This window comes from Girardinichthys multiradiatus, chromosome 5 (genome assembly GCF_021462225.1).
Source record: "Girardinichthys multiradiatus isolate DD_20200921_A chromosome 5, DD_fGirMul_XY1, whole genome shotgun sequence".
In the NCBI taxonomy this organism is placed as follows: domain Eukaryota; kingdom Metazoa; phylum Chordata; class Actinopteri; order Cyprinodontiformes; family Goodeidae; genus Girardinichthys; species Girardinichthys multiradiatus.
In genome coordinates, this window is record NC_061798.1 from 7,063,282 (window position 1) to 7,088,364 (window position 25,083).

At 38.8% G+C, this 25,083-nt stretch overlaps 1 protein-coding gene across 1 annotated transcript; it reads right to left on the minus strand.

Moving 5' to 3' along the window:
• Positions 1-1,616: 1,616 nt before the first annotated feature.
• Positions 1,617-20,069, minus strand: LOC124867676 (envoplakin-like). Its single transcript, XM_047364231.1, has 22 exons — positions 19,916-20,069; positions 15,431-15,530; positions 15,182-15,336; positions 14,902-15,025; positions 14,594-14,725; positions 14,457-14,498; positions 12,551-12,712; positions 12,169-12,276; positions 11,989-12,084; positions 11,763-11,873; positions 10,565-10,711; positions 10,287-10,441; positions 10,063-10,160; positions 9,783-9,955; positions 9,226-9,401; positions 7,648-7,786; positions 7,361-7,554; positions 7,095-7,245; positions 5,842-5,925; positions 5,604-5,711; positions 5,423-5,515; positions 1,617-5,304 (listed from the first exon to the last, which is right to left on the minus strand). The coding sequence occupies exons 1-22, from the start codon at positions 19,963-19,965 to the stop codon at positions 1,921-1,923; spliced, it is 5,982 nt and encodes a 1,993-aa protein (XP_047220187.1). The 5' UTR covers positions 19,966-20,069; the 3' UTR covers positions 1,617-1,920.
• Positions 20,070-25,083: the final 5,014 nt, after the last annotated feature.

The window sequence follows — 25,083 nt, forward strand, 5'->3', positions numbered from 1 at the left end:
GCACAGCACTGCACTCATACACACATCAGTATTTGTCTTAGAGCTACTTAAAGGTACACATGGGACTAAGGGGCTGCTAGCCAGCACTGCTGCTACTTTTCTGTTGTTAGCTGAGCTGCTAAGTCCTGATGTGACATCGCCACATCTACCGTCCGTCTGCCATCTTGTGAGTCAGCACCTGTCTCTTGCCACCATCTTGGTAGTTCATAACTCCATCCAACCTGTCACCGTGGTGGCTGATTATGCCATGGCGGCTGTTTTTTTTCCCATCCACTTTGCATTGTAGACTGGTTGTATGAACATCTAGCAACAGTTGTTCTTTGTTAACTTTAGAGCTAATTTGGTCTCATTACTAATTCCTCATAGCAGACATTGGTTTATCAAAAACACATGAAATTGGGAATTACTACATTGTAATTTTATTCTTTATTAGTGCTTCAGCATTATTATTTGCAATGGAATTGTAATGGAAAATTGCTTGCTGAAGTCTCATGACTGTGTTGAACTTATGATTTATGTAAAGTCTTGCTTATATTATGCTTATGGAAATCAGTGTGGAATAGGGTTCTGTTGCTGCAAAAGACAAAGAGAAGTCAGTTTTAAAGCAACTTGCCTAGAAGTTATAAAAGGTATGTAGCCTACTAACTCTGTAGGGCAGGGCTTACACTATGACGGAGCTTACACTCTAATTCAGATGCTGTGCGGTAGAGTCTTTGCTCTCATCTTGTACAATATACTTTAATAAACCCGATTGGGTGATCTTTACCTTAACAGTGCTTGGATAATCTCAGCCCGTTTTACTATTATTAGTTTGTATGAGTTTATTATTTGTGTTACAATTGTTTTCCTTTTTACACTGTTGTTTAGCTGAACAGTTTTAGCCTAGTTAAAGAATTTGTGGACTGAAATATTTCAGCTGGATGTTAATAAGTTCTTGTTTTACAGAGAAGGTTTTTATTTTCATTCTGTATATGTATGCAGGGCTTGGTGTTTGAGAATGCCAGCACACAAATTTACTCCTTCATCTATTGTTCTATAATACGACACCTCACCAGGCTGGTGTTCATAAAACAATAACTGACAGAGAATGAATACTGTTCGGCTACTAATTCCTGACAATCAAGTGGTTCAGCTGACTTTAAATTTGTATTTAAGTTCCTAACTTTATGAATAAGAGTTATTGTTAGCCATCCCAAATTATTGTTGCACAAAAAACACCACAAACAGGATAGGTGACAAGGGGCAACCCTGGTTTTGGGTCATTCAGAAAGAGTACAAGAAATACTTTCTGTATCATTGGAATGTTTTTCCGTATGTACAGCGCCTTCAGTGGCTTGTTGCTGAAAGGTGCTATCTAAATAAACATGACTTGACCTGACTTGGTCTGTTGTCCCAAGCCCAGGATAGGGGCAGGTCCAGGATTGGTGGAGGTGGCCAAGTCTGCAGGGTGAAAGACTTTGGTATTAGATGTTTTGGTTGTTAATTTATATTCAAATCACGATGAACCCTCTGAACCTCCCAAATTCAGCCTTGTGCTTTTTTTTTAACTTAACCAGATGTGTTTTTAACTGAGTTAAGGAGTTCAAATATGTTAAAACATACAATTTAAAAAAAAGTTCACAAAATAAAGGATTTATTCTCTTGAATCTTCATAACAGTGAGTAATAGAAATTCATTCAATCTCAGCAAATAGCATTGCAGCATGTCCCAATATCCCGAGCTATTACAATACCAAAGAAAAACATTTCTGCTTTTGAATTATATCAAAAAGATAAAACAAAAACAAGCATATACTCCCACACAATACCTTTTAGTACACAAATGCAAATCAGCAGGGATTATTTTGTTGAAGCACATTAGCTGCTGTCAAAATGTATCCTGTAAATCTAATGAAAAAACCTGCAAGATACAACAAGATTTCTAGAAACGTGCATGTTTTGAAGAGTTGAAGCCAGACTCTATGGAGGAGGCAGGCAGCATAGGTAAGCCTGATGCTGGGTCTTTCCTACAGCGATCCAGCGCTTGTTTGTAGTTGATCTTCTCCTTCGTGATAGGGTCTACAACATCTTTGACATAGGTTGTCTCAGTTTGAAGATCCCTTGCGATTGCATTGTCGATCATTTTGGATCTGATGGCATCTAAGAGGCTCACTCTGCCACCATTGGCAGGATCTACCAGCCCCCCAGTCAAATGCTGGGCCTCCATGTATCGAATTGCTGAATCTCTTGGCATCCAGCCCTTCTGAACAGCTTCTCCCACAGGCAAACATTCTTTCGTCATGGGGTCTTCCACTCCAGTGAAAGCTTTCTCTGCATTGAGCAGCCGTTGGACTTGGCTGTCCTCAATGAGACCTCTTAGTGTTGCCTTGTTAACTTTGTATCTCTCATTGTTGCTGATGTCAATTATCCCACCAGTTGCTGCTTGAGCTTCCAATAGCCTTTGGGCAGTGGTAGGGTCAATCAGTTTGCGCAAGGTGGCATTGCGGATTGTAAAGCAGGTGCCTGTATATGTATCCATTATTCCAGCAATCGGCTGTATTTCAGTAGCAGAGGTAAGGTTTAATGGGGATTTCACTGATAAATTTGGCTTTTGTGTGACTGAGTTGAATTTAGGTTGCTTGTTTTTGTCACCTGCAACAAGAAGGGCAAACTCTGAGATTGGAAGCTTGCCTTGTTTGTACTGTTGTAGATCATACTCTGTTAGCCTTCCTTCCTTAATAGCATCTTTTATAGGGTACTGCTTTCCACTCTTGCGATCCTGCAAGACAGATGTTTCTCCATCAGGGCCAATGGAGGTTATGTTTTCCCAGTCACATTCTAGCTCCTGCAGGTGAATGTACTGCTGGCGATCAATAAAGCCCCCAATGTAAGCATCATAAGGAGACATGTCTTTGCCAGTCTCTGGATCCAAAATTGTAATTTTGGTTGAGACGTTAGTTTCTTTGGTCCTTGTCTCTGCTTGTTCCTCTTTCTGTAGGTACGTTAGCATATCACGGATTGTAGTGTCTCGGTGATGAATCTTATCTTTCTCTTCCAAGATCTGCCTCTCCAATCGCTGGACATCTGACTCCATCTTTAGGCCTCTCTGCCTGCTCATGTGTGTTCTTTCACTCATTAGTCGACTCTGTTGCTGGAAAGAAAGGCTGGTGTCATGTTTCTTTGCCTCCAGAGTTCTGAGTTCTCGGGTAAGGTTGTCCTTTTCCTTTAATAGGGCATCTTTGTTTATAGTAAGATTTGTCTCTTCTCCTGAATTGTTAGATTTGGTGCTTATTAAAAGGTTGATTTTGTCATTGAGACGTCTGATTTCATCCTCCAGGTCTTGTCTAGCAAATTTGTTCTGAGACACCTGCTCCCTTAGGCGATCCCTTTCAGCTTCAACAGCCTGATCTTTCTCCACACGAACAACCTCTTTGTACACAGTCTTTTCACCAGACTTCTCTTTCTGCAGAATCTCAAGCTTTACATTGACATTACGGATTTCCCTCTGGAGACGCAGAATACCATGGGTTTCCTTGTCCATATCAGACCGTAAATCATTTGTCAACCTCTCAAGTTTTGGATCTCTTTCAACCTTCAGCACATCCTCAACAACTATACTCTCCTCCACAGGAGGTGGGGCATTTTCCAATTGTGTGATGCGTAGTTGGATCTCCCTAAGTTCAGATTCAGCATGAATCCTTTTTTGGTGCTCATCACTCTCTCTTATAATGCGGTTTTTGTCTTCGAACTTTGTTCTAAGTTGCTGTAACTCTAGATCCAACTGACGTCGACTCTTTACTTCTTCATCCAGGTTTCTACCAAGCCTGTCATGCTCCATTGCTTGCCTTGGGTCCTTTTGAAGACGTACAACCTCCTGCACCACCACTTTCTCTTCCGGTTTCTGTCTTTCCAAAAGGAGGAATTTGTTTTGGAGGTCAAAAACCATCTCCTCAATGTTTCGCCTCAACTGTGCTTCCTCCCGCACATTTTTTCTCAAGCGGTCAGCTTCTTTTTCCAGCAATGGATCAGGCTCATACTTTATTATTTCTCTGTTGACAAGTTGGGTCTCTATCTTGGACATTTTTGCCTTCCATTCATCTCTCTCTTTTCGCAGCTTTCTAACTTGGTCCTCAAGCGAGGTGCACTGGCTGTCCAGTCGGTTGACCTGATCATTTAGCCTTTGGATCTCTCGCTCATTTTCAGGGCTTCTTTCTTCTTTCACCACCTCTTGGAGAACTTCTTTGACTTCTACCCTGGGTTTCTCTGAACGAAGGGTATTCAGATCAGTGTTGACTTGCCTGATCTCCTTTTCGAGATCAGCACGCTGTTTATTTGAATCCTGTATTTCTTTGCGAAGGCGCAAAATCTCTATTTCTGTATTTGGATCAATCCGATAGATCTCATTTACAATTTCATTCACCTCAACTCTTGGCTTCCAGCCTTGAACTTCTCTGTAGCGTTTTTGCAGCTCCATCACTTCTTGAGACAAAGAGCTGTTTCCAACTCTCTCTTCCTCTAGGGTTGTTTGCAGCTTGGTTGATTCTGAAATGAGGATAGGGTCTTGTTCAATTTTTTTCACTTCTTTAGTGATGACTTTAGGCTGAATGTTGGGGATCAATCTTTCAAGTGCATTAATTTGACTTCTTGTCTGAAAGATTTCATCATTGAGGATCTTGCACTTGTTGTTCTCAACAGAAATATCAGTCTCAAATGTTTTTAATGCTTTCAACATCTGTGGATCTTGTTCTACTTTAACCACTTCCTTTTTAACCACTCGTTCCTTGATGGGTGGTTTCTTCTGCTGGAGAATGGTAACTTCTGTCTTCATTTGAATCTGCTCTCCATCTTTTACTCGGATTTCATCTCTCATCCTCGCTATCTCATCTCTTATCTTTGCAGCTTCTACATCCAGTTGTCGATCTTTTTCAAACTCAGTCACTTCTCTAGTCAGCAGTTTTGGGGTCGTGTTCTTTATGGTGTCCTCCAGAACTGTGATTTTCTTGTTTACAATCTCAAGGCTTGACTGAGTGGTGCTCCGCTCCATGGCCTCTTGACGGAGAGTATCTCTCAAGTTAGCTAGATCAGTTTCCAATTTAGGATCCCGGTAGTACTGCAGTACTTCTGTCTCCTCAACACGCTCCACTCCTCTGCGGCTTTTTAGTGACATCATTCTGGTTTTGAAGGTTTTTAGCTCTGTCTGAGCACAAGCTGTCCTCTCCTTCTCTTCTTCTAGTTCTTTCACCAGGCTGTCTAACTCAAATACACTTTTTTGCTGGTTTTCAACCTGCACCTGTTGCTGTGCCACCATCTGAACTTTATCTTCATTCTGCAACAGAAAAAGCAAATGTATTTAATTTCAGTACTGTTATGAGATTATTTTCTGTGTTCCTTTAACAAGCAATTACAACGTCAGTGGTAGAAATATATTAACATGATTTTCTTACTTGTAAAATTAAATTCTTAGCCAAGTCCATCTGTTTTTGGCGTTGAATGTTTTCCGATGTAGCTTCTGCATAACGCTTTCCCAGTTTTTTTTCCTGTAACAAAAAAAACCCTTCAATAAAAAACACAGTTTTTTTTTTATATATCAATAAACACATCATGGTGAATCCATATATATGATACCTCTTTGTCAACAGCATCACAGAGTTTAAGCATTTGGGGCTTCTTTGGAACTGTTTTGCCAGCTTCTTCAAGTCTACCATTGTATTTGTCAACATCAGCTTCATACTCCTACAGAGACAAAAAAGTAAATATCTCTAAAAAGTGCCAATATTATGTTTGTATGTAATTTAATAATTATTTATGTTAAGTAAATATAAAATGTATACCCCATACTCTGTATGTTCTGTTTTATTCTTACATTGAGTAGATTCTGCAGGTCATGAGAGAGGTCAGCCACTCTGTCCATGTCTTCACCCTTCTGCTTTAGGTCTTCCACCACTTTCTACAGCATAAATAAAAAATTAATTGCTTGATTTACATATAGGACTATGAAAAACATTATCCCATAACAGATTTGTTCTGATTTTGTGCTTTTTGTCACACTTACAGTAAGTATTTCAGATCATTAAACGATGTCAAATTATATTAGAATATTTAAAATATTTTTTAAGGTAAAATGCTATCCAAACCACCCTGGCACTATGTGAAGTAATTGCCTTTCAACCTCAGCCACCCAACTTGTTAATCAGAAATTAGCTCTGTTTAACCACATTTTCTCAATTTAATTTATTGAGCCAAGCCAAAGTCAGACTACAGCTGGGCCTATCGGACAAGTTTGTTGCAAGATCTCAAAAAGCAACAAATCATGTCTTGTTCTAAACAAACTCAAGCATGAAGAAACAGAGTCACTGTTGTTGATCAGTCTGGAAAAGGTTAAGAAGCCATTTCTAGGAATTTGAGACTCAAGTGAAGTACCATCAGAGCCATTCTTCACAAACAAAGAAAAGAAGGAACAGTGGTGAACCATCCCAGAAGTGGCCGTCTCACCAGAATTACTCTTACTAAGCACATAAATGACTCATCCAGGAGGTCAGAACAACATCTTAAGCTCAAGTTCACTTGGACAACAGAACAATGATCAAAAGGTCATGAACAAACCCACCTCTGATTGGCTCAAAAACATCCAAATGATAGTGTTGGAGTTACTTAGTCAAACACTGGACTTAAAACCAGTTGAAATGCAAAATGTGGAATAAACGTATTGCTCTTGTGTGACTAGATTAAAACAATTCTGCAGAGAAGATTTGGCCAAAAATGGGCAGTTATTAGGTTTGGGGGGCAATAACTTTGTTACAAAGGGCCAGGTTGTTTTGGATAGATTTTTAGCCTTAATGAATGAAATCATCACTTAAAAACTGCTTTTTGTATTTACCCAGGTTATCTTTACTTGAGATTAAAATTGATCTGAAAATCTGAACAATTAAGTACAATAAAAAAGCAAAAAAAAGAAGAAATCTGTAAGGGGCACATACGTTTAACAGAATCATATTTATTTTCAGATAAATAAACAGTCTAACACACTACTGTAAAAAAAAAAAAATTCTTGGGTAGCTCGCTCGACTCTTACTATTACTTCTACAATACTTTTGCATTGTTCAGATTTTACCTCACCTTTTGGGAGCTCTGCTTGGCAGTGACCTGTGACAGATCATCTTTGGAGTTTATTTGCTTTGTAGGCAGGTTGTCCAGGAAGGAATTAAGGGATTGGCATGTGCTTTGAAAGTCCTTGTGTTTGGCTGAAGCTTCTTGTAACACATTTTCCCTAAGAGGGGTATTACAAATATAACTTGTGTTAACATCTGTGAATCCTTTTAGTCATTTAAGGTCGTATGTTTAAATCAAAGTCATTGAACTAAAGTGCTTTCAGTTTGTCTCACCTTTCTTTCAGCTGGTTGGTAACATTGTCATAGCGAACCTGCAGCTGTTTGACATCTTTCCTCTGGCGTTGGATGTCAGGGCAGTACTCCTGGTTGCTTTGCTGCAGGGAGCTGCACAACTTCTCAGTTGTCTCCAGATCCTGATTCAGTTTCGTCATGTCATTCTGGGCTGCTTCCACAGACCGTCGTTGGCGCTAAACACAACAAAGGAGACGCTCAGGTTAAAATATATGTTAGGCTGAACATTTGTTTCTGTCTACACGTGTTGTTTGTGTTCTCTTCCTCACCTGAATGTCCTCAGTTCGGGCTTGAATTGCATTTGGTATGTCAGGAATTGGACCATCACCACTCAGGTTTCTCTCAAATCCAGAGACAAGACCATCCACCTTCTTTATTTGATTCTCTAGGTTGAGAGACGCATTTGCTCTGATAAAAAAAGAGGAAAAATAGATGTAGTGAGTCTAAGAAAGAAAACCATAAAAAACACCTGGTGATCAAACAGAATTTTGTGATGTAAAGCTGTCAAATTTGGCACCTCCTAGTACAAATGTCGAACTGATGTTTCTCAGGTGGACATTTAGAATGGAGTTATGAGTTCTGTTAAGGTTAAGGTTTTGTCATATGATAATTGTAGAAAAGATTGTTTAAATGTAATTATATTAAAGTGTATGTTTAGTGCAGGATATCTTTTTAAAATCATCTTAGTTTTAAATACCTAACCAATAATGCCTATAAGCAGTTGTAATGAGTACTCTTTGTACTCAGTTGCATTTTTTGTGTTCCCAGTCGGAAATACAACACAAACGTCCTCTGGCATCAAAGTTCCAACATGAATAGTTGGAGGTCACCAAGCAGCTCAGCGTTCATTATTCAAAGTAACTGCTGCTTTAAAAAAATATTAAGAAAGCTGCTGAACTATTTATCTGCACTTCTTTGCAGTTTGTATTTCTTGAAACTACTGGCACACAGTGCTGCACAACCAGTATTTGTCAGCATGTTCCTTTGGTGTTTGAGCTCAAAAGATGAGAATGGAGAAAACGTTTCGGACTTATTTTACAATTAGGAATTTACAACTTTAAAAGCAATATCTTTTCTCAATAGCAATGTTATTAGTTAATTCATAGCTTATTATAGCTAAACAACAAATTAAGATGTAATTTGGACACTGGGAATATATTAATTTATATCAGAATATGCAAGGAGAATGCATGATTATTAGAAATTAATAAGTACATTTATAAATTACTATAAAACAAAAAACAATATGGGAGCTTTTAATTAATTTCTTGCAGCAGCTATCACAGGGCTTTACACATTATATGGATGCACTGGTGATTTGTTTTGCCATTATTTCACTTTACAGATGTTCCATTAGTTTTTTTGAAGATAAAAACAGAAATTACAATTTTCCAAGTCTGAACTATACAGGTCTGGATGACACTTGAACCCAGCTTAATAGTGTGATCACCTCCATCAACCTCTAACAGCTGGATATGTGAATGCAATTTGTTTGATCAAAAGGAGGCATTGCTGCAAAGTCTGGAACTTGATCCAATCACCTGGATTTCCTGAGATAGCTTCTTACCAGCTGGCATAATAAACCGAATGTAACTGCATTTCTTTCCAACTTAGATTCAACTGGAATTTATGTAATTTGGTTTGAATTTGTCCACATGATTGGGTTGAATTTAATAAACTTAATTCTATGTTTCTGCATATGAATTACATTTGTTTGTCTTATAAATGTTGAACTGTTCTGAATAGCTGCTACATAAATCAACTGGATTGAATTTATTAAATGTATGTTTTGTGCAAGTTTTCTTTTCTGAGACATAAATCTCGTATAAAGAGTTAAATAGACTTACTTTTTACTGTAGAGATCGGCCAGAGCGGCTAAGCTGTTGTACTTGTTGCTGGCGGCACTGAGTTTAAGTGGCAGTCCAGAAGAGGTCACGCTGGGATCTTTGGAGAGCAAAGGCTGCAGGTCAGCCTGTGCTGCCTGCTTCTGCTGTTCCAGAGCCTTCAGTGTCTTGGCAGATTGCTGTATAAGGCAGTTAGTTTTTTTTGTACAAGAATTAATGAAAGATCAGATATGAGATCATCTTTGATTCCTTGTTTATAAAACTGTAAACTGTATAAATACTTTACAAAGAAAGCAGATGTGGTACATGGGGTATAGGTGCATGCAGTGATGTGCACAACAAAAGCTTTCAAAGAAAGGATTATATATCTCGTTAATTTGCTTTAACAAAGTGTGGTAACCAATGAAAACATGATCTTTTTTCTCCCTAAATTTATTTTAAATCTAAAAATAAAGAAAAGAGAAAATGTCCAGCAAAAGCTCTCTAATAGGACCAGTAACTTCCCAGACGGACTGCTTTCTTCCTTTCCAATGTAACCGTCAGTGTTTGTGTCGGCTCACCTCCTGCGCTTTCAGCTTCTTGGCCAGATCTCCAGCTGGATCGCTGCGGCTCACTGGTGCTCGCAGTTGGCTCAGCATGCTCTCCTCTGTATTGGCCAGGTCAGTGTCCAGCTGTTCCAGCTGCAGAGACAGGGTGGCTACTTTGGGGTTTGGTGGCGCTGAAGAAACTGGAGCTGAGTGAAGAAAGAGTTAGGTTATCTTCTTGTTGTATGTAGCCATGGAACCTGAGACATGGCTTACAAATCTGAATCAGGATGGTGAAGAAGTGAAAGACAAATACCTGACTGTTGAACTTTAGGAACATCTGATTTGTGATTCTTCAAGGATGCTGCCAGAGCTGCTCTCCTTTTCTTGATGTCTGCCAGCTCCTTGCCCAAACTGAAGACAAGCACAAAGAGAGTGGAGTGGGTGATATTTCTCTTACCCCTAACCCCTAACCCTAACCCTTACTATCATAATGGTGGTTGGTTAAATATAGTGCAGCTATGCCATTGCATTACTTACAGGTCAACTTTACTAATGGCATCTGGGTCAGGAGGTGGGATCTGGAAGCAAACTCCTGGGAAGGTTTTAGTTGCTCCATTAGAAGAAAGAACATTCCAGTTCTCATTGCCAGCGAGGGATTTCAGGGTCAATTTGTCCCCTCTTGATACAGAGTCCTATGATAAGAGAAATGAAAGAATAAAAAGATTCTCATGAATTCTAAAATGATATTAATCAACTGTTTAGAAACGATTGAAGACACACTAAGAATGTGAAAATAAACAGAGCTCAGGTTCCACCTTGTTTGTTTCCCAGTCACATAGGGACTCCACTGTGATTGGTTTGTTGGGTGTAATGCGACGTAGCCTAAGAGGAGGGATGCTTGTACTCCTTCTTCTTAGGTCGGCCAGAAGCTGCTCAGAGTCCTGGACAGCATTTTCCTCTCCCTGGAGAGAAACAAAGCCATAAGGAAATAGATCCCAGTAACAGAAAAATAACAATACACATCCTCACTGTAATCTGTTTCCTGCAATCAAGACAAAAACAGGCATTAGAATTGTTAGACGTATGCCACATGTTCCCAAGGCACAATCAATTTTTTTTCTTGCATCACACACTCTGGTTTTGTTTTTCTCTTTTTTTGTGAGTCAGCGTAAAAGTAACCCAAGAGTATTTTGTTATTTTGGAGAAATTACAGTGATACTTGAGGTCTCTGGGATATAAAGTGTGTTAATCCACAACCTGTGTCAGTCACTAAGCCTAGGCCTCACACAGGTAAGAAGGTTCTTCATAAATATCCTTGACCATCAGCCTGCCTCATGCTTTTGTGGTTTTACTGACAGGATGTCTGAGCTAATCGTACACAGGATGAACTCTTTGCATGGAATTTGTCAGATAGACCCACCACGTTTAATCTATAGCAAGGCCGCCCCAAAGTCCAAAAAAGTAACAAGATGTGATTCGTAGCGACACAAACACAACAACACTAGAGGACCTGCTTCTCAGTCTATGGTTTTTGTCAGACTCAGTGTGAAGAAGAGCCAGAGAAGGCTGCGGGCAGCAGGACGAAGCTAAAGCTACCTATTGCTAGGTTGCTATAGTACAACGATTTATTGGTAAAGATAGTAGTTATTAAACTATGCTGTGAATAGTGACTCTGCCCCCTACCCAATCAGTGACTGACAGTCTTGTGCCGTCACATTTTTTTTGGCTCCACAGAACTCCCTTTAAAGAACTGAGCCTAAGTATGTACTGTGAGAAGGCTCATCAAATTCAGTGTCACATGAATTGGGAGGACTTTACCCAGATTTTTTCCCGTTACATCAACAAACTTTAAATTTCATTTTCTATTTGGAGTTTATGCGATATACCAACACAATGAAAGTTTATAATAAAAAGGAATTGTATGAGAAAGGGTACATAGGTAAATACATACATTTACCTCCACATTTTTCCAATATTTCAAATTCCCCTGCTTTCATTTTTTCATTTACTTACCTGAAGCTGCAGCAGAGTCACTGAGTTACTCTTCTTGCTGACAGACTTTGGGTCCAGGGTGCTGTTGAGTTGACTCAATGTCTCTGAAAGCTTCTCAGTGTCCATTTGGTACTGGAAAATGGTAAAAACATATTTATGTTGTTATTGCTGGACCGCTAAAACATCTGCCCATCATGTCCATGTATAGCATGTCCTCTTGTAACATGCTTTTACTATCTTTGCCTACCTTTGTGAATTCCTCCACATTGTCCAGATGTGTTTCTTTACAAATGCAGAGATTCAGAAACATCTGCCACTCATTTCTTACAGCTTCTTTTTGGGCCTTAAAGTAAAGAAATTGTCTAGACTTTAAATATATTCAACTTTAAAGAACTTTGGTGAAATCTTTAAGGATTCATTTCAGTACATGTATTGTGTCGCTGGCAGGGTGTCTCAGCTCAATGAGCCTTTCAGCTTCATCCTGGAGTCTGTTCACTTCGCTCTCGTGGGACAAAAGACTGTTGTTCTTAAAATGCTGATTGAGAAAATATAAAGAATTGTTCTCAACATGCCAAGCCTTAAAATTAATAAGATGGATATTCAATTGCTATGATGAGTTTACTGTGTGCCAAATTACACAGTTATTGTACCAAGAATTTACACATTAATGTAGATTAGCAATGAATGAAAGTCTAAAATTCCTGCAAGTGTGTGTGCAGCTCAGCAGCAGAAAGTATAATTTTTAGGAATGTCTGCACAAAATGTTATACAGCAGAAGTGTAAAAACACATTGTGACATCAGTCCTGACCTCATACTGCCAGCAAACATCAGGGAGATCCACCATGTGATCGCTCCAGTCCTGCTTCTTAATCTTGTCCTGTTCTTCTGCCAGGAAGTTCAGCTCCTTGTTGCAGCCCTGCATGTACTTGTAGAGGCTGCTCAGGTACTGGTGGCGCAACTTGGATGTTTCCTGACAGAGAAGGTCAACAAAGCAGCTCCATTAAAAAAAAATCTTAATCTTAACTGAACCATTACAGCTATGAGGAAACAGTGGATCTTGAAGGTGTACACACTGCTGTTAAAATTCCATGTTTTTATCATGTCTAAAATCTGATCATGGAAAATTATTAAAAAATGTTTTCCACCTTTAACATGAAATAAATTCTTCACAATAGAACCATAAAAATAACAAATTGTTGAAAATTTTTATTAAAAAAACTAATAAAAACAAAATCAAAAAAGCTTCAATAATCTGGCAACAAAAGTTTAAACTAATAATTTCTATCACATACCTTTTGATCCATCTTAAAGTTCTACATTTCTTGACAATTATAGTAAATCTTATTAATCTGAAATACACCTGTGTTGTCCTACTAGGGTTTTCCTGACAATTTCTCCTTTCCCACAGAGTGGTAGGTAGGTAGGTAGGTAGGTAGGTAGGTAGGTAGGTAGGTAGGTAGGTAGGGCTCGAGTTGGAGTATGTGGTTTCAACAATCAAATAATACAGACGGAGTGTCAACGTGCAAGGCCTTGGAAGTTGAAGTCACAATTTGAATGGTTTGGCACCAAAATACATTAAGGATCTATTGCTGTTATATCAACCTTCCAGACCACTCATTTCTTCTGATTCAAATCTACTCTGCATCCCCAGAATCAGAGCCAAACATGGAGAAGCAGCATTCAGTTATTATACTCCACTAATCTGGAACAAACTTCCAGAAAACTACAAAATGCTGAATCTCTAAGATCTTTTAAATCAAGATTTTTTTTAAAAAAGTTTAGAGTTGCTTTTGATTATTCTATTTAAACTTAACTAAGCCAGAACAAAAAATAATTTTGAAAAAACAATGTTTTAACAAAAGGTCAGGAAGAAAGGTTTATAGAGAATATATTGAAAGGAATATTAGAGAGCCACTGTAAGCATTTTTGAACCACCATTCCAAAAAGTATGTCTGGTAAAAAAACAACAAAAAAACTCTGCAGCATCAAAAAACATCTTACCCACAGCGAAATGTGGTGCAAGTAGCATCATGATCTGGGGTTGCTTTTCTTTAGACTGAGCTGTGCTTTTTATCAAGGTGAATAAACCTATCAACAGTTGTAAATGGGTTTGACCTAAACCCTTCAGGTATCTGCTTTTAATCTGAAGTTGAGGAGGGTTTTACTTTTTTTACTACCCCAGTAACTGCAAATATACATAAACAAAGTATTGACTTCATGAGAAAAAAGAAAGATTTGGAATGGCCTACTCAAACATCCAAATTAAATTTGACCCAAAATATGCAGGGTCACCGAAACAAGGCTGTAGACAAGAGATGTCCTCGCAATCTTATAAGTTTGGAAAATTTTTGCAATTAATGGTGAGCAAATATTGCAGTCAAGCTGTGGGATACTGAAAGACTCCTGCCTATGAAGACTGAAAGCTAAAATTGCATCTAAAGATGCTTCAAGGGTCCCTTAGTTAAAGAATGGGCACAACTTGGTCAATGTAGTTTTTCACTCTAAAATTTTTGAATTGCACAGGACATTTGTCATATTTAAGGTGGAAAAAGTTCTGAAATGTTTTTATCTAGTCTCACAGAAATCTGCCATTTGTATATTGGTGGCTTGACTTTTGAGAGCCACTGATTTATTAAACGAAACGTAAAACTGTGGATCTTTAATCTGAAACTCCACAAAATGTGTTTGACTTTGTATTAAAACGATTAACTCACCACCATGTTGTTATATTGCTTCTTGAATGTGTCATATTTCTCCTGAAAGACAAGGCAGTAACACGCAGGGTCAACCATCTGTCACTGAGACTGAAAAACATGAAAAAAGCTTTATGTAAGTGTATTTTGGTGCACACCTTGCTACCAGCAGAACTGATGCAGAGCTGCGACTTGTAAGCTGCCAGCTCTCTGTGCAAGATGTTTTGAGCAGCAATCTGCTTCTCCAGGTCCGCCATGGTGGGCCCGTACTCCTCTGTGCTCACCGCTTTCTGACAGCATAGGCAACACAAGAGCTTAGTTAACGAATGCCTCTGTTACAGGTTGGTGAGAAAAGCTCAACAGTTGATTCTTTAAGCTCAAAGAATATTACTCATATCAACATACATGCTTATGGATATTTGGTTTGATGTTGGTTGAAGTGGTCAAAGTGTCCCTCAGAACTTACTTGCTTCTGGCTGAAAACAGGCTCCCAGTCAATTCTGGGCATCCGAGACACGTCATTAATTTGCTCGTAGAGGTCTACATAGATAGCTGTGTCGTCTGACCATCGGCGGTGAAGGTCACGAATACTGGAAGGAAAAACAGAGAAACATAGAAAGGTGAATAACAGACAAACAATAGAATGGCAATAGAACTGGGTAAAAAACACAGTGATACCAATTTTCACTTCTTGTCATTCAACAGAAACTCAATGAGTTCTCTGTATTTTTGTCAGATGCACTCACTCGCTCTCAATAGCTGTGGCTTGCGGGTTCTTGAGCTTCTTGAGTTTATCAATGTCCAGGAAAAGGTCACTCAGCAGACCCTCTGCATTGCCCAGTTTATCCTTGATCTCATTCTGATGCTGAAATTGGCGCTGATTTCTGTCATTTTCCTGATCCTGGTGAGTAAAAAAAAAAAGGATCAAGTGATTTTGAAAGATGAAAAATGATATTTGCATAGATTTATGCTTCAGCACATCCTTATTTTCTCACCACTTTCAGCAGGTCTTCGGCCCGGAGGATATCTTTCGCCACCTGGTCTGCATTCTTCTGCATCTTGTCGACCAGCAAAGCTGTACTGCTGGCCTGAGTCCTGCAGACAGAAAGTTGCCAGTTAAACCACACACATTGAACCCAAAACCAACAATCAAATATAATTTTACAAATATACTTTATGCCCTTTTAAATATTTTGGTGTGTTTTATTCCTGTTTTGCAGTGTAACAAAGTACATTCAAAAGAGCAGCATAATATATATATATATATATATATATATATATATATATATATTTAGCTTAATTAATATAGAATAATTGTTAATTGTTGTGATTAAAATGTTTTTGTCTGAAAGAATTCATTAGAAATGGATTCAGGTGAGTAAAGATGACTTTAAAAACATTTCGCAAAAAAATGTTGTCCTTTGTCCTGAGGCATGGTCATTAAATCTTTATTATCTGGATCCTTATCCAGATCAGTCACCTAACCTGGGAAAACACACTTATAGATTCATCTGGATAATTTAAGGTCAGATTGAAAATATTTTTAAGTTACATAAATGACAGATCGCTAGATTCCAATCTGGCTGTGAGCATTTTCAATAATAAATCACTTCCAGTCTGTTTAAGATGAAGGCCAGTTAAATTACTGTTTGTACAAAGAAAAAGGATGAACCAGTGCTGTACATGGTAAGATAATAAAGTTGCAATACTTATATATTTGTAGGAAAGTGACCCCTTAACAGAAAAAGTGCATTGGCAACTACTTAAATGATGTTGACAGAGACTTGGCAGATCTTTGCAGAAGCTTTGCTGATCAGTAAATGCACCATATGTAGGTGTGATCAGGTCATGCTAACAACAACACTGTTCAATATGGATGCTATAACTGAGGGAGAAGGACTATTTTTGCTATCAGTAAGAAGTTTAAAAATGAGTCATAGTAAGCATTGAGGTGTAAAAAGCACTTTAAAGGGAGGCAGTATTTTCTACAACAGGTGGAGACATACAAGAGAAAGCAACACTTAAAGCAGATACCAGGAAGGGTCATTAGAGGACAGCAAAGTTTCTCTGTTTGATTCTTTTGAGCTTTCAACCTATGGACTATCCTGAATTTGGAAATGGTGGAATCCCTATGGAAATCTCAGAATGATTGTATGGATCTACATTTCTAGGAAATCCACACGCTGTTGTTTATAGTTAGTCATGCTAACTAGGCTGTTAGCTAATCTAAGGTGGTAAACACTATATAAAACGTGAACTCAGTAATAGTTTATTTTTCACCTTAAAACTTTAGGAAAAACATTTGTTACAGAGACTGCTGTCACACACATATGGAGTGGCATCAACCCTGCTCCTAACATAAATAATTAACACTGCTCATGGCAGGATGTCTAAGAAAACAAACATCTTATCACTGATGTCCCATTCTATTTTCACTATATTATTCTTAAAGAGAAATCAGAAAATCTGCCAGCAAGCCAGAGCAAATAGAAGCTTACTACTGAGACATGACTTCTCCATCCCAAAGAATTTGTATGTAATGATCTATAAATCTCCATGAACATACATTTTTTACGTTTAGGTTGCAGGACAAGAACTAGGAGAAGACATGCAGCTCAAAATGCAAAATTTAATTAGAACAATTTAGGTGTAAAAGAAGAAAAAGAACAGCATTTATAAAGTGTGGTGAAGGATGAGTTTAAAGGCTGTGTATTTATTAGTGTTGTCACTGTCCAGTGGTTAACAGTAGGACTTCATTCACCTGAAAGCTACAAAATGTGTTGCACATTAGAATATAAAAAAACTCTGACCTAATCTACTGCACACATCTCTCCAATATAACCATAGCACCGGAAACAAATTTGTGTGTTTTCAGGAAGAAAAAAAAAACAAACTTTGGCTGCTTTAGCATGTTCTGAGTGTGTTCCCTGTTATTTAAGCTCAGGAGTGAGGCTCTGCTGCCTTTCTCTCCTCTCTCAGTCTTACTAAGCTGGCTGGTCCTGCTTGCTTAGCAGGAAAAGCAGGTATGTGCTCCACACATTTTTTACCGCTGCTCTTCCCAACCGAGTCATGTATATTGGTGTATAGAAAAATCTGTGTATTGTGGGTCTACATGTGAGGAAATTATGGTAATTTTGTGGAACATCTAGTTCTTTCAGATCGTTGTGTGCCACTTTTTATGTGCTCCTGTTCTCCTGTGCACTAATTCTACCTTGTCTTCCTCTTTCATAAAAACACTTAATGTATACATACCAACAAAAAACATTTTGTTTCTCAGCAATTCTTTCAAATATGTGTAATTCAGAGTTACGTTGTGTCATGACTGGGAGAGTTACTTTTACAGTATTCTTTTGGTATGTAACGACCAAGAGACCATATGGGAATGAGGTTTTCAAACTTTACAAGTGCCACCAAGTGGTCAGATAATTATTAGCTGAATTAATCAGAAAAGAAACCTTTTTTTTTTACTTTTATGCATCCAGCATGGTTAGGTGAGTGCAGCATCTGGTTAATGGATAATGCAGAAATGTTATTATTGGATCATCGCTGTGGTTTCCCATGGCTTCATGTCTTCCTAAGCTATTAAAACATCAGGCAGAAATGCAATAGCCTGACGGGGTATAAGGAGACAAGCTGTTCTGAGTTAAATCAATGATTAAATAAACATGATTTAAATAAGATTATGTTGAATCATTCATGAAATGAAGGTGGGTGGGGAGTTAAAGGGCTTGCAAGTAGGAGAACTGGATGAGCCATATAACTGAGAAGGGCTGGTCTGCATTTCTTTGGCTGGAGTAGTTGTGAGATCAGAAAAGCTGACAATACAAACACTCCCTGACTGGGTTTGGCTCTCACTTTCTGCCCCTAGCTCTGTGTGATATTCTTCAATAAATCTCAGAATTAAGAAAGGGGTCAAAGCACCTGTTGAATTTATTATGCTGCAGAGTTCATTTATTAAATGCCACAGTAACGCAACAGTTTTAATAGGACAGATTTTAGAAATATTTGTTTTTGCTACACCACATCCTCAGTAGTGACTGTGATGGAACAAAGAGACCTAAAGGTGTGTTTCCATCACACCCAAGTGCATTTAAGAGGCTGATGTCCAGAGCTATGTTACGCCCTGGAGATCTTTGAACCAAAACATATTTGTTTATGTTTTTAGTTTCATTTGTGTGAAATTTACTGATTTATTTGAGTTGAATCTATAGTGAGGTTCCCACAAAAATAATATCCACAACACTTGGGTTTGCACTACTTCTTGTTTGTATTTTTGAAAAACACTAAGGTGTGGTTAGACATCAAAGGTGTGAAACCTGTAAAATACACAGTCGTACATGTTTAATGATGGTATTAATAATATAAAATGATAATATGTTAGTTTTGATGACGGATCATTAAAAAAGGCAAAAGTTTAGTGGTTGCAGACTGATCATTAATAAGACTCATTCTTTTAACTGAGAAATTACTTGATAGTCAACCTAATTATGTGACGATAGAAACTACAGTCAGCGGTTGGAAAACCAACACCCATTAGAGAGAAAAGCCAGCTAATACAGCTAATCAGTACAGGCAGCCCAGCCCTTTTCACATCACAGTAGGAACCTTTGTGGGCTGATTGTAATTATGAAGAACAGGCGAAAATGTGGACATTCTGGCTGTCCAGCAGATATCCTGGTGGTCATGACTCACATTGCGTACTCAAAAAGTTACGATCTCAATGACAATCTGCGCAAACCACTCCCCATAACTCACAGAGATAGTACACACAGGTCTGTAAATATATTTTATTGCCAAAAGTATTGGGTTACCCCACGAAATCAATGATTTCTGGTGTTCCAATCACTTCCATGGCTGAAGGTGTATAAAGTTTGATGTGGAGAAACTTGACTGGGCTGCAGAGAGTCCTGACCTCAACCTTCTTGAACACCTTTGGGATGAATCAGAGCGGAGGCTGCAATTCAGGTTTTCTCATCTGACTATGAACACATTCCTAAACCTTGTGGAAAGTTTTTTTAACAGCTTAGGTAAAGTTTTTATTCAACAGTTGGTCCATCAACAAATTGGACCACATAGATTAAGAATAGGATGTCATCAAACTCCGATGACATGTAAAAGTAGACAGACAGGAGATGTTTTAAATGTCTGCAATTTCAGATAAGATACATAAAATTTGAAAAAAGTAAAAATTTATTTAGTTTTTGCAGCACATTTCTAGTATTTCTGACAGATACTGTCCCATTGAGTACACCTGACCTCAGCCTCTGTTAACAGGTTACCAAAAGCTTTTCCATCCCAGAATATTGACTTTCATAATAAACTGAGTGCAGCAGACATTCTTTAAATGGCCTTAATGCAACAGGAGAGGGTGCGTGTTGCACACAGTTAGAAAGAAACCAACAGCGCAGGATGAACAGGACATAAACAAACTAACCCCATTTCTGCATGTGATAGTTATTATCCAGAGAAAAAAAACCTACTTGCTCATCTTGCTTGAGCTCTTGGTGGAGGTGTCCTTGGACTTCAGCATCTTGGACCTCTTGGAGATGGAGAACCCACAGAAACTTCACCCACTCAATCGTACTCCTTCTTGGCCTTTGTCTGCCTCACGCTGCGTCTCTCCTCTCTCTCCTCTGTCTTTGGTCCTCAAACAGACACAGAAACACTCTGACACACCAGTCCATACAGGGCTTAACACTGCTGGCTCCTCCCAGGCAGGGTAACAGGTCTGCCGACGCCCTGGTATCAGCCCTGTGCAGAAGGACCAGACTGACCTGTTCTTCACACTCTCCCTCCCTTCCTCCTCCTTCAGCATTTCTCCTTCACTGAGGATCATGAGTTCCACAGGTCTTAGATGGAGCAAAAGCAGCCACAAAATTCCTGGGACCATGAGGGAAATAAAACTGTTGAACAAAATGGGAAAAGGAGAGTTATTCTGAGGTATAGGCTAATGAATGGGCAACATGCAAAGCTACTGTGTTGGAAAAACTATGAGAAATGTTATTTCAATTCAAAAATATTTTATTAATCCCAAAGGGATAATTAAACGTTGTTGTAGCTCATTATGAAGGTTTCTTCAAAGAGCCGTTGTAGATGTTGATGGCTGTGGGCAGGAAGGATCTCCTGCAGCGCTCCGTCTTACAGCAGAACTGAAGAAGCCTCTGACTGAAGACACTCTGTTGTTGTAGGACAGTCTGATGAAGAAGATGCTCAGGGTTCTCCATAATGTTCTTCATTTTATGAAGCATCCTTCTTTCCACAATGATCTCCAGAGGTTCCAGAGGAGTCCCCAGAACAGAACCAGCCTTCTTTATCAGCTTGTTGAGCTTTTTTAAGTCCCTGGCTCTGATGCTGCTTCCCCAGCAGATGATGGCAGAAGAGATCACACTCTCCACAACAGACTTATAGAAGATATGCAGCATCTTGCTGCAAACACTGAAGGACCCAAACTTCCTCAAGAAGTACAGTCTGCTCTGTCCCTTCTTGTAGATGGCTTCACAGTTGCATCTCCACTCTAGTCTGTTGTCCAGGTGAACACTGAGGTATTTATACTCCTCCACCACCTCCACTTCTTCTCCCATGATGGAAATAGTGTTTAACCTATTACTGTTTCTCTTAAAATCTACAATCATCTCCTTTGTTTTAGTCACGTTCAAGATGAGATGATTGTTTCCACACCATGCCACAAAGCGGTCCACCACCTTCCTGTACTCAGCTTCTTGTCCATCTCTGATCCACCCCACGACTGCAGAATCATCAGAGTATTTCTGCAGATGACAGGAGTCTGTCTTGTACTGGAAGTCTGAGGTGTACAGAGTGAAAAGGAATGGTGAGAGTACCGTCCCCTGTGGTGCTCCTATGCTGCTGATCACCTGGTTATTTACCTAATGTAATACTCCGAAACACATAATTTTATTTCATATCTCAATATAGCTCTTTAAATATTAATAATCCTTTGGTTTAATGCAGCGCCTGGCAAAGATTATTCACACCCCTCGAACTTTTTACAGTTTGTCACATTACAAAAACAAACTTTCATTATATGTTACAGAGACCTTTTGTAATAAAACAAAGCAAAGCAGCACATAATTGTGAGGTGGAAGGAAAACGTGAAATAATCAGATTGTGCTGTTTATATGGACATAAGTAATCGGAATAAAACAATCCTGCAGAATCCGATCAGAATATTCCGACTGACATGTTTACACGACACATTTTTAGACTGATCGGCCATTTATTCCAAATACTTATATCCATAAATCTGATTGAGCCCCTTTTAATCTGATATGCCTAAAAGAAATCTGGTGCAACAAATTGCCTTCAGAAGTCACTGAATTATTTAGTAAAGTCCAGCTGTGTATAATTAAATTTCAGTATAAACACAGCTGCTCAGGAGGTTTCTCTGAGAACGTTAGTGAACCAACAGCATCATGAAGACCAAGGGACACAGCAGACAGGTCAGGGAGGGGGTTGTGGAAACGTTTAAAGCAAGGTTAGGTTATAAAATTTGAGAAGAGCTGCAGAGACCCAGAGCTTAGGCGGGAGAAAAATGACAACTTGTGCACTCTACAAATCTGGCATTTACATAAGAGTGGTAAGAAGAACGCTATTGCTGAAAATAAAGCCATGCACCATCCTGTCTGCAGGCCACAGGTCACGTAGGAGACACGGCAAACATGCGGAAGAAGTTGCTCTTTCTGTAGGGCTGCAACAGTTGCAATCTTTACACTACACTCTCTGTAGGTACACTACAGTGAGAGCCATCATACACAACTGGAAAAAGAGGAATCTTCATGGAAAATCGTGTTTTTGAAATAGATTTGTTTAGGTTCAGGTGTAGTGTTAGTTTTCACATATTCATGTGTTAGAATGGCCCAGTCAAAGTCCAGACCTAAATCCAGTTAAGAATCTGTGGCAAGTTGCTGTTTACTGTTGCTCTCCACTCAATCTGACAGAGCTTGGGCTGTTTAGCAACAAGGAATGGGCAAAATGTCTACCTCTTGATGCACACAGCTGGTAAAGATTGCAGCTGTAAATGCAATGAAAGGTGGCTCTACAAAGAATTTACTCAGGGATAGGAGAGTGTGGGGATGAATACATCGTTCATCCCTTTCTTCCCATTCAGATATGAAACACTACTCTGTGTTGGTCTATCTCCTAAAATCCCAATAAAAGACAGTGAAGTTTGTGCTGGTAAAGTGAAAATATGTTAAAAATCTCAATGTGTATTGATATTTAAAAAGTGGTACTTATGTTTTGAAGTTTTCTTTATTGACTTTGTTATTAATCTTAATTAAAAAGTGTTTTGTTTTGATTTCCTGCTCCTATCTACCCTCAGACTGACTCTGTTCCCTGCATGCTACAAACACTGGCCCACTGTGTACAGACAACAATGGAACATCTAGAGGGTCACAGCTCTTACATAATCCCGTTATCAGGATGTTCAGGTCACAAAGCCACCAATTTAAGTTGGCCTCACACAGTGTATGGTTCCACAGGTCACGCCTACAGGTGCAGGTAAAAAAATAGAATATCGTGAAACAGTTTAATATTTTTCGTCACTCATTTCAGAAAGTGAAACTCATTTACTACATAGATCAATTACACACAGATTGAAATATTCTAAACCCTTGTTTTTGTCATTTTAATGACTGGCTTACAGATAATGTGTTTCAGAGAATTATAATATTGCGGAAAAGTTAAGTACTGTAAACTCATGGTGTCACCCTCTAATCAGCTAATTAATTCAAGATACCTGTAAAGGTTTCGCGAGCCTCTAAATGGTCTCTCAGTCTGGTTCAGTAGGCGACACAATCATGGAGAAGACTGCTGACTAGACAGGTGTCCAGAAGACAGTAAGTGACACCCTGATACAGCACTCAGTGACCTAGTTGCTCAATGAGTGTATCTATTCATAGAAAGTTGAGTGGAAAGAAAAGGTGCACCAGCAACAAAAATAACTACAGCCTTGAGAGGATTGTTGAGCAAAATTAATTCAAGAATTTTGGGGTGCTTCACAAGGAGTGGTCTGAGGCTGAAGCCAGCAAATCAAGAGCCACCACACACAGACAAATTCTGCACATGGGATACAAATGTCGCATGCCTATTGTCAAATCTCTTCTGAACCAGAGACTATATCAGAAATATTTACCTAGGCTAAGAAGAACAAGAACTGGACTGTTGCTCAGTGGTTCAAAGTTCTCTTTTCAGATGAAAGTAAAGTTTGCATTTTATGTGGAAGTCCCAGAGTCTGGAGGAAAAGTGTAGATGCCCAGAATCCATATTGCTTGAAGTCCAGTGTGAGGTTTCCACAGTGATGGTTTTGGGAGCCATGTCATCTGCTGGTGTTGGTCCATTGGGTTTTCTGAAGTCCACAGTCCAACCAGCCACCTACCAGGAAATTCTAGAGCATCCTCATGCTTCATTCTGCTATGGAGATGCTGAATTTCTTTTCCAGTAGAACATGGTACCGCTCCACACTGCCAAAGGTACCAAAAGCTGGTCCAATGACCATGGTGTTAATGTACCTAAGTGGCCAGCAAACTGGTCTGGCATAAACCCCAAATAGAATCTATGGATTGTTGTCAAGAGGAAGATGAGAGACACCAGACCCAACAATGATGACCTGAAGGTCACTATGAAAGCAACCTAGGCTTCCATCACACCTCAGCAGAACCACAGACTGATCAGGTCCATGCCATGCATTGATGCAAAACGAGTATTGATGTAAAACCAACCAAGTACTGAGAGCATAGAAGTAAACATACGCTTCAGAAGCCTGAAATTTCTGTTTAAAATATCCTTTTATATTGATCCTATGTGATATTCTAATGTTCTGAGACATTAAAAATTTGGGTTTTTATTATTTGTAAACCATAATCATCCCAACTACAAGTAATAAAGGCTTGACAAATTTCACTCTATGTATAATTAATCAATATAATATGTGGGTTTCTCTTTCTGAAATAAATGAAAAGAAAGATTTAACTTTTTCATGATATTCTCATTTTTTAAAATGTATCTGTATAACACAGACAGGCACAATCATATTCAGTAAATTAGAATATATGTTCCAATGAGGATTTTTTGTAAATAACAACCTTTAAGCAAGTAGAAAACATGTTTTCATTAGCTGCAAGCAGAAAGTCATAATTAACAGAAATAAAGGCTTGACAACATCAGTTTGTCTGCAGTTAATACATTTTATGCGTTTCATTTAGTGAGCTAAGTACTGAAACAAATACACTTTTCAACAATATTCAAATTTACTGAATGGATCTGTAAGGCATGACTGTGTTATACAGGGCGTCTCTCTACGGCACTTCAACAATAGTACCTCATGGAGAGGAATGCAGCTGGATGGCTTTCTGCCCAGCAGAGTGGAGCGAGCTCATGTTTCTGATTGGTCCAGTCTCACAGATGTGCTCTCAGGGTGTGTTTACCTGTCTGGAAAAACAGGTACTTTTAATGTTTCTAAGGAACTACTTGTAATACTATGGCTACTTCCAAATACAGTGTAATGAAAAAATGAAGGAAGTGGCCAGCAGAGGTGTCATTGAAACCAAGAGTAGAGCCAGAACATATTAAACCACATGTTTGAACATTAATTTAATGTAGAATGGTTTCTGCTCTAGAAGCTCAAATCTCA

What these genes read in the sequence shown, in the direction of transcription:
- LOC124867676 (XM_047364231.1), bottom strand. Translation starts at nt 19,965, where the DNA reads ATGCTGAAGTCCAAGGACACCTCCACCAAGAGCTCAAGCAAGATGAGC. An exon ending in CTGCCAGCGACACAATACAT is followed by an intron (nt 12,085 to 12,168) that starts GTACTGAAATGA and finishes CTTTACTTTAAG; the next exon opens with GCCCAAAAAGAAGCTGTAAG. An exon ending in CCAAGCAGAGCTCCCAAAAG is followed by an intron (nt 5,926 to 7,094) that starts GTGAGGTAAAAT and finishes TTTATGCTGTAG; the next exon opens with AAAGTGGTGGAAGACCTAAA.